This window comes from Neltuma alba, unplaced genomic scaffold (genome assembly GCF_004799145.2).
Source record: "Neltuma alba isolate B1F8T4 unplaced genomic scaffold, ASM479914v2 tig00006230_pilon, whole genome shotgun sequence".
Lineage (NCBI taxonomy): Eukaryota > Viridiplantae > Streptophyta > Magnoliopsida > Fabales > Fabaceae > Neltuma > Neltuma alba.
Genome location: NW_021634395.1, coordinates 18,326 through 28,436, shown reverse-complemented (window position 1 = coordinate 28,436; position 10,111 = coordinate 18,326). Strand labels below are relative to the sequence as shown.

Sequence of the window (10,111 nt, the reverse complement as noted above, 5' to 3'; positions counted from 1 at the left end):
TATCTCCCTCTCTCCCTCTCTCCACTCAATTATGATTAATAAAAAGGATGAATCGTATGTAAATTTCTGTAGTATTTGTTATGCAGTTCCTTGAAGAGTGTCGCAGGAAAATTCAATCTATGTTTTTTCCTTGGAGTTTTATGTGTTTTACTAAGAACTATGTTTGACTCTTTAAAATTAGTTTTAATAAGACAGAAGGATAGATTACTGAAATGTGAAAATTTCTAAATAGTTCCGTGGCATAATTTTTTATTTTTTCCCTCAAGGGACTTCTTTGATGTTTGATTTTGTTGCCAAATGACCCTGTTGTCTGTAGAGAAGGGAAAAAAAAAAACCCAAAAAAAAAAAGAATTATAACGAGATCTTAAGTAAAAAAAAAATTGTAAAATAAATCCTAGAAATTGTAAATCTCTATTTTAGAATTTGTCATTACAGACTGATCAGGTTATTATTAGAATTTTTTAATAATTATTTTTTCTTGGGTCTTGATTATAATTTTCTCAAAAAAAAGAAAAACCTCCATTGCCTACTAGCTGCCACTGGTGGCCACTGGAGTTTCAACTGTGAGAATTTGGCATCTGCCCACGTCAGTGATTGGAAATTATTGAGAAGGGGGTGACATTAAAGATTTGTTTGGTACGAGGGAAAAATAAGAGGAGGGGTGGAAAAATTTTTTTTGGGTTAATACAAACTTTAGTCTTTTAAGTTTGTTTTCATTTTGGTTTTAATCCCTCAAATTTCAAACCATAGGTTTTGGTCCCTCAAATTTCCTTTCATTTAAAACATTGGTCCCTATAATTTAATAAAAACCTAGACCATTTTGCCCCCTGAGGGACCAAAACCTATAGTTTGAAATTTGAGGGACTAAAACCAAAATAAGGACAAACTTGAGGGACTAAAGTTTGTATTAACCCTAATTTTTTTAATCAGTTCAATTTAAAAAATTTAAAAAATAAGATTAAAAATTTTTAATTAATTTTTAATACTTTTTTGTATTATTTTTTTATTAAAATTTTAAAATCCTATTTTTTTAATTTTTTAAATAGAGTTTATTAAAAAAAAATTTTCTTCTCTTCTTTTTATTTCTCTCGTATCAAACAGTATTCAGAGGGAAGCGGCTATTGATCTCAAGGATCATTTTTTTTTTTGGGGGAAAAATTATGGTCGATATGTCATTTTATAACAAAAACTAACGTCAGTGTTTGTGGACTTGGAAATTATGTAGGAGTATTTGGAGATTTCCGAGGGACCTTAGGCTTATATTATAGGCAATCAGTGTAGTTGTACTCTAGGAATGAAATTGAGTGACTGACTGACTCACTATTGTACATTTGCTCTTCTCCAACACTTTATCGTCATCGAGTCAATAAAATAATTGAAAATTATTACTTTTTATTTATGTCCAATTTTCTTTGTAGATCAAATGAGCTTCAAAAGTAGGAAACTTATTTTTTTTTCCCCTAACCAAAAGTGGTATGATTGCGTGTTACGGTATTAGTGCAGCATGGATGTCTCCTCAAGAAATATCAAGGGAATTTTTTTTATTTCTTTTGGCATTTATAAGAATTTTTTACAAAAATATGTTACTATTTATTATTTTAGTGTTGTTAAAACCTATTGAAATATTTTCATTAAATCTGATTTAAAATTTAATCATTCCAAACTTCTGTTCATAAAATTTTCCTTTAAACAAATGATGTGTAGAGGGAGGATTTGGTGTATTTAAGTGTGGAAGCTAGTAATAAAATAAAATATTTAAGTGAGGAAAAATATTGAATATCTATCCATTTATTTGACTTAGATTATTTTTATTGAGCTGAATAAAACAAATATTGCATTAACTACTTAATAGTTGTTAAAAGGGAGAAAGACCCAAAAAAAAAATTAAAAATATACTCCTCCGGTCCTAATTATAAGACCCAATTGACTTATTTGAGGAGATTAAGGAAGTAAGTTAAGTTGGTTATTTATAATAAATAAGTGTTGTTATTCCTAAAATATCCTTGCTAATTAAGTATATTGGCTAAAACTATCATTATTAGAAGGATTATCTTGGAAAAAAATGCATAAATATAAGAGAGAAAATGGATTGGGTCTTATAATTAGGACCAAATAAAAAGTCAAATTGGGTCTTATAATAAGGACCGGAGGAGTACAAATTTTAATTTAGGATGACCTGACTACTTTGAGATGTTTGAGGGTTTATTTCAGCTTATATAAAATAAAATTACATACACGCCTTTCATTTGAAATCCTTGAATTCCATAACAAATAACAATTTTTGTATAACCAATGATAAGAACAAAATAGTAGAAAATTGCCCAAGGATGACAAGGACATCTTAGGAAATAAAACCTTTTTGCATAACAAATGAAAATAGCCGCTTAACCATTGACGAAAGCACAAAAAAAATTCTCCGTGACTATATTCTTATTATGCAAAAGTTGTTATTACTCCTTTTAGTTCTTATTATAAGAACATTTTAACTAATATCTACAAACCAATAAAAATAAGAAAAAAACCATTTTTTGGTATCTATATTTTTTTTTGATTAAATTTTTAATTTTTCTCTATTAACAATGTTAACCTTTGCATGGAGACTAAAAATGTTAATAGAACAAAGTCATAAGAGCTAATGTCGCTAAAAAAGTAAAATTAAATAATTTAATTAAGAGGAAAAAAACACATAAATACCAAATTAAAAATTGAGAGAAAGTATAGATACTTGTAATATGGTTTTTTCTAAAAATAATTAAAAACATTAAATTTGTTATAAAATTCAAGTCACCTTATTACCTAGAGGGAGTACTAAGAACTTCAGAGTAACTGGTCCATCTTGAGATGTAAATGAAGATTTGCATATTTTTAGGTATTTGCCAGTCGTTCTCCCTTGAGAGAATGAGATTGAGTGGCTTAAAAAGAGTTGAAAATTGGAATACATTGAAGGGTCAAAGACCTCAGTCTTACCTAGACGAGTTGTAAATCCTTGAAAATGAATTGTGAATTGCTAAATATAAGTTGCAAATTATAGGATATTAGTTATAAATTTCAAAAAAGAGATGTTTAGGATTTCTATAAAGTTGGAGTCTTGAGTTCCTGAAAATCATCAAATGTCAATTGTAAATTGTGAAGATCAGTGGTACGAAGATAAAATTAACCGACAGTTATGATGAGTAAATGACTTGGGGCGCGATAAATGTCCGAAAATCTTGGACGAGTCTAGACTCTCAATGATCGATTGGCCTTGTTTATTAGTACAGAATAATATAACTTTCATATATAATGATTCTATTATCATGCATGAACGAGAGGCATGTAATTTATAGATTTTTGAATCTTTTGTGAATTGTGATTACCAAGATATAATCATATGACTATGGAGATCGACTGCTGAATTTAGCGTCTTGCAATGCATTCGAGACTCGACTTTTGGGACCAACAAGAAATGGGGAGTTTCATAATTTGTTGAACCCTGGGAAAATCTTTCGCATCCGTCCTTGATTTTCTTGGGGATTGAAGCATTTACCAGTGACTCATTCTTTTCGACTTTGAACACTGACACTGTCCTCAGGTTTTATTAGTTTCTCATAAGAAATACTTCATCGTTGTTGTTTGGATGGTGAGACGTATGATTTTTCTTACTCTCGATCTTTTTGTTAAATCTTTTCCATTTTTCTTTTTCTTTTTAATTATTTGGCGAATTAATTAAGTGCATTGTTGTTCTACTATTTTTAGTATCTTAGCCAGTTTATCGCTTAGTTTGCCGTTCCTTGTTCTTCCAAAACTAACAATGGCGGATGATGAGGTAGATGATCAAGTCGGTGAGGAATTTTGTGATCCCGACGTACGCTGGAGTGACAGTCACGTCGAGGAATTGACGAAAAAGATCGATGCGGTGGAACATGAGAGAGACGGATTGGCGAATGAAATTGCAGGTAGGAAGACTGAAATCGATAAACTGACGCAGGGGATTGATGGCTTGAGAGAAGACGAATCGAAGATGTGAGAGAAGATTGAAGGTTTGGAGAGAGAGTTTGAACGGTCTGAGGTGGCCAATTGACTGAAGGCAGCGGAAGCTATGGCGGAGAGAAAGGCCGACCTGGAGGCCGAGGTTTCCAGGCTTAACCGTGATTCAATATCTGTAAAGCGTGCTGCTGAGGGATCTAGAACAGAGTGCGCTAAATTGAGGAGCGTTTTGGAAGAGAAAGAATCAATGGTGTTGGATTTAGAGTGTGAAGCAGAAGGGTTAAAGCAAGCAAAATTAGAAATCGACAAGAAGGCGAAGGACCTAGAGAGGAAAATTGGAGTTCTTGAGATGAAGGAAATCGGGGAAAAGAGCAAGAAAATTAGGGTCTTGGAGGAGTTGAGAGAGGAAATTGGGGGAGACAGAGAAGGAAATTTGTGGGTTTAGACACAGGCTTGAGCATTTGCAAAAGGTTATCCTGGAGAAGGGATCTGTATTGGAAGAAAAGCTAAATCTGGAGGAGGCTCTGAGAGAATCAGAGGAGAAAACAAGAAGCATGGAATCCGATATTTTGAAATTGCAGGAGAAAGTTAAGGAAGCACAGCATGTTATCAAATCTTTAAGGAAAAAGCTGATGAGGTAGTCAATGAAGCTTTGAATAGAATGGATAACGAAGCAAAGGCAAAGGGGTTGAATGGGTTGAGGTTGCAGTGGCCTGTGGCTGCAGCATCTACTGAAGCTATTGCTGTAGCAGCTGTTGTTATCTTTGTCTGCCATGGAAAACATGTGTGATTTCCATGAGCAGAGGAACAGAGGAAGGAGGAACAATGAATTGGATGACCAAAGTCAGCCCCAGTTCTAGTAACAACAATACTTCAATTTTGTTATTCATAAATCTAATGCTTTTATTCAACAGGGGAAAAAGAACTAATGCTTTCTGGCTTTGATTTTTTTCCTTGAGCTAATAAAATTTTGATTCATATCTGCATGTTAGTTGGTGGTTGCGAGAACTAAAACTAATTGAGTACAAGAGGAATGTCTTGCCTTGACTTATTGCAAGCAGTAGGTTTTTGTCCTGCTGAAAAAGAGCACGATTATGTGCTTTCTGATCAGTAGAAAAATTCTTTTTTTTGGGTCCATTCCATGCAATTAGGATATGGTTTTTTTTCTCCTAGTATAAAAAATATTGTTATTCACAGGGCCAAATTTATTAACAAAATGGATGATCTGGTCTATGTGATATGAATCTGGGGCGTACAAAGGCAAGATGATCATTTTCCTTTGAATGGCTTTTCTTGTTCTATAGCCCTAGCAAAGTTCCAACCACAAAATATTCTCAAGATGCATGATTGCATCCACAGTAGACCTCTTCAAGGAATTCAATGTGTGCTAACTTTGTGCAATACCATGAAATATATTCTCTTTGATGCTAAATATAAAATTAACTAGTTTGCATGAATTAAAAAAATTAATTGAATGTGTTGATTTTTTTAAAACACTTATCCTGTTACATATTTATATTAGAGTGTAATCAACATAGCTATAGCGATATTTTGACAAAGAATATAGTAAATACGTGAGATAAAAAAACATTAACATCTTGTGTATATAATTAAAGCAATATTCTTAATTTAGATTGGACAAGGTAGAAAGATATTATATCAGAACTAGTTTATTTCGGCGCTTGAAATCTCCTCGCAAGAATGCCATGCTCTGTGTGAAATCTAACCCCAAAGACTAGATGATCATTATATCTTGCCAGGCTTTTCCAATTTGTCAAGCTGGGATCCCAACCGAATGGGTCTAGGGAATATATCGCAAGCCAACTTCGTGCAATATTTTTGACATGATGCATAATTGCGGTTAATTTAGAACTAGCAATTAACCTTAACTTTAAAGGCTCATTATATGTCACATTCTACGAATCATGAACATCATAACAAGAATAGCATACTTCAAATCAAAATTATATCTGAAATCATATTTTTCACTAAAAAATAGCACAATTGGAAGATTGACTAGGAACGTGAAACCACATCGTAGAAAAATCCGACATACCAAATTTGTGTAAATTACCAAATCAAGCAGCAAGTACAGAGACAGACACACATATTACTGAAAATCACCAAACTTGGGCAGCCCCAAACTTGTGAATACTTATTGAAGTTGCGGTCATTTATCAAAGCTTCATCTAAAATTCCATTGATCAAAGGGCTTAAGCGCCGAATCTTCTGGGACTCATGCGAGTCTTGAAAATCTGGAATCAACCACCTATTGCTTAGAATAACAAACATGAATAATATGAGTTTACTTTGCCACAATCAGAACTGAAAAAGATCTTTTGAGTGTGAGTTTCTTTTTAAAATGACAATTAACTTGTAAAGAGAAAATGAAAATCTAAACTTTTGGATCATAAATCTAAATGTTGTTTTGAAACATCAACAACTCTTAAAAAAAGTTAAATTATATTTTTGGTCCTTTAACTTTAACTTTATGTAAGATTTTAATTTTGTACCTTAACATTATAGATTATATTTTTAGTTTGTCAACCCTAAAACTTTTAACAAAGAAAAAAATTGATGATATTGAGATCTTCAATGCTGAAATAACATTCTTAAATGTTAATATACGAAGTTTAATAACTATGATTGTTACAAAGAAAAAATTATCATATACGATTTTAGTGTTAAAAATATATTTTTTAAAGTTAAAGGACCAACTTAAAGTCTTGTATAAAGTTAAAGAACCAATTATATAATTCTGCCTTTGAAAAATGAGGAACATGATATAAGGACACTTAAATATTTTAAAGATTGATTTGGGCATTTTAATTGTTTTAGAATAAAAGACCAACAACTTAATTTCTTTTAAACAGTTGAAATTAGTCGTTGCATTCATACATGGACGGAGCCTTAACTTGCATCATGCTTTTGATTTAGTAAGCAACAAACAGAAAAATGAAATCATTACAACACTACTGATGAATTTGTGTGGAAATAAAAGTTATTATGAAAAATAACTTTAGATTCGAATAGATAGAAGTATAACTTTATAACCAACCTGGAGTTGCAGCATATTCCCATTCAGCGGAATTTTTGGAGCTTTATGGCCACAATAACATAGATTCGATCAACCACACCATTAAAAAATCGAAAATAAGAGTGCCTCCATGCTCTGTTCAGGACTAGTGAACCACAAACTACCCAGAATCCTACAGCAAAGCCAACTCCCATTCCAAGATACAATGACTTCAAAAAACCATCATCCTCATTTTCTTCAACTTTCTCTGTGTTATCTGGTATTGTGCAGTGCTTTTGAAGAGGAGGCCCACAAAGATCAGGATTTCCGGCGTAACTCCATGCATCAAAACTCTGAAGCTGAGTGCCCAGTGGAATTTGGCCACTGAAATGGTTGTATGATAGATTCAAAACACTAAGAAAAGATAGACCGGACATGCTCTGAGGAATATTCCCATGAAGATTGTTGTGGGACAAATCAAGAGATTCTAGATTTTTCATCTCTCCAATATGCTTTGGTATCTCTCCTATCAAATAATTGTAGGACAAGTTCAGTGATTGTAACTCGGTGAGCTTGAACAATTGCATAGGAATTTCTCCCGATAGCCTGTTAGCTGATAGATCAATACTTCTCACCAACTTCAGATTTTTCTGATACTCTAATTGTTGACCCTTTGTATGCAAATCAATTTTCATGAATTCGTCTCTACTTGGTAATTCATAATGTGATGGTTGAACGTGTAAAACATGTTCAAGATCACGGAGAGACAAACTGGTCGTGTTGTGCAGACAGTGAGGGATTGATCCTGAAAGCTCATTATTAGCAAGGTCTAATACCATCAATTTAAAGAGACGACATAGTTGTAGCGGAATGTTCCCTGTGAATTGATTGGATCTCAATTTTACAATTGATATATCTTGGGGCATCCATGCTTGTATATCTCCAGAGAAGTTGTTTGCTTCTAAATTGAGAAGCAACAAAGACTTGCAATTATTGAAAGTCGAAGGTATATCACCAGAAAAGCCATTATTATGTAGATCTAATGCCCTTAGGTCAGGTAATGATGAACCCATCATTGGTGGAACTCGACCAGTCAATTGATTATTCCCCAAGTATATGTAAAACAAAGATCTCCAATTGTTCCAACAATCTGGAAGTTCTTGAGTGAGATAATTATTTGATAGGTCCAAATACTCCAAATCAGTCTGGTTAGTCTCAGAGTGACACAATAAAGTGTATAAAGGTCCCGAGAAAGAGTTGTAAGATAAATCCAAAGCTTGGACCCAATTTGATACTCGAGGAAGCCTTCCTTCAAATTTATTAGACGACATAAATATTTTCAAATACGGGTTATCCCGTCTAATTGAGTTGGCAGACTTATTTTGACCAAGAATTTTTGGGAGCGGACCACTCAAGTCGTTGAAGCTAATATCTAAATAGTCTAATGTAGCTGATGCGTTTAGGAGATTAGAAGGAATGGAACTGTGAAACGAGTTATTAGATAGATCAAGGATAGTTAGGCTATCAAGCTGGCCAAGCCACTCAGGTATTGACCCTTTGAGTTGGTTTTTCGATAGATCTAACAACCACAGATTTCGATAGCCTGAAAGATCTGGAATTTGACCTCTCAAATTGCATTGACTGAGATAAAAACTGTCGAGATGATCTTCGCTAAGATTGAACAACCAATTAGGTAATCCAAATGTAAAATCATTCAGACTAAGATCAAGAATAAAAAGTAAGCTAAAATTGGCATGCTGGAAAGACAGAATAGAGGTGGTCAAATTACAATCACGCAAAATTAAATTCTCCAGAGGTAGCGAGGCCAATGATTGAACCCAATTGGTTTCACTAGGAAGATGAATGCCACTGAGGGCGAGACCTGTCAGGGACGGAAGCCGAGAGAGCCAATAATGAAGATTATCAGTGTGGAGATGAATATTGTATGATAAACTCAGATAATAAAGCTTAGAAGAATTGGGTAGCAAATGGGTATGAGTTGCAACAGAATTATTGATAGGCGCCATGCTTATGCGTTCAAAGTCATTGCCGTCCAAAAACAACCCTTCGAGAGATTCAATAGCAAGTAAAGAAGATAAGTTGATTTCACCTCTCAGTAATTTTGAATGATTGTTGCTTATTGGATCAACATAATAGTCTCTGTCGTCCGACAGATCAAGGTTAACGACTCTGTTGTTGGTATGACACAGAACTCCATACCATTGGCAGCAATCTGGGAGAGTGGACCAAGAAGAGAGGCGGTTGGAGGGATCAACAACGCCTTGTTTGAAGCTTAAAAGTGAACGTCGGTCCCTCTCATGGCAGCAAGTGATTGTGTTGAATCTCACTGCACATAGCAACGCCAACAGAATCAGAGACATTTGTGACGTCCAACGAAGAATCATCATGAATCTGTTTCTTGAAGTGATGCAGCAGCGATCGAAACGGTTCCTTGAAATATTTATATAAGCACCTGTGGATTTTTTTAAAATTTTAATTTTTTTTGAAATCATATTAATTTTGGTTAAAGTATATTTAGTCTTTTAAATTTATATAAAGTTTTATTTTGGTACCTTAACTTCAAACAATATGTTCTTAGTTATTTAGCTCTAAAACCATTAACAAAAAATGATAATATTAGGATCTCAAATATTAATGAGAACTTCTAAATTGCTATATCAATTTAATTTTTAAAACAATCATGATTATGACAAAAAATTATCAATTAAATGACTAAAGATATACTTTCTATAGTTAATTAAGGAATCAAACTGAAACTTTGTATATAGTTGAAGAATTAAATATATTCTTTAGCCATTACTTTCTTATAGAAAATCTTAGTTCCACCTCACTAAATTTAAAAAGAAAAATAAATTGCGTGATCTTTTCCTTTAGTTATTGAAACAAATTTCTCTTTATTCTCAAAATCTATAAAAATATTCCAAACAAGACAAAACATAAAATACAAGGACTTGTTCTAAATGTTTTTGAAGATTTAGTTCTTTCCATTTTCATGATGAGTTGATTTTGAAAGTGGATAGGAGGTTTGGATGATTTAAAAGGAAAAAAAAGGAGAATGATAAAATTAAGTCTCTGTTTTTTCTTTTTTGGAGGAAGACTGATAAAAGC

At 33.0% G+C, this 10,111-nt stretch overlaps 1 protein-coding gene across 2 annotated transcripts; it reads right to left on the bottom strand.

Annotated features, from left to right (window-relative positions):
- Positions 1-6,120: 6,120 nt before the first annotated feature.
- On the bottom strand, positions 6,121-8,655 carry LOC114749928 (receptor-like protein EIX2). 2 transcript variants are annotated; one of them, XM_028938467.1, is made up of 2 exons: positions 7,025-8,655; positions 6,121-6,235 (listed from the first exon to the last, which is right to left on the bottom strand). In XM_028938467.1, exon 1 carries the CDS (start codon positions 8,311-8,313, stop codon positions 7,048-7,050), a length of 1,266 nt encoding a protein of 421 aa, XP_028794300.1. In that variant the 5' UTR covers positions 8,314-8,655; the 3' UTR covers positions 6,121-6,235; positions 7,025-7,047. The 2 variants fall into 2 exon arrangements, with proteins under 2 accessions (XP_028794300.1, XP_028794299.1); XM_028938466.1 differs by having other exon boundaries at positions 6,121-6,221.
- Between the last annotated feature and the right edge of the window lie 1,456 nt (positions 8,656-10,111).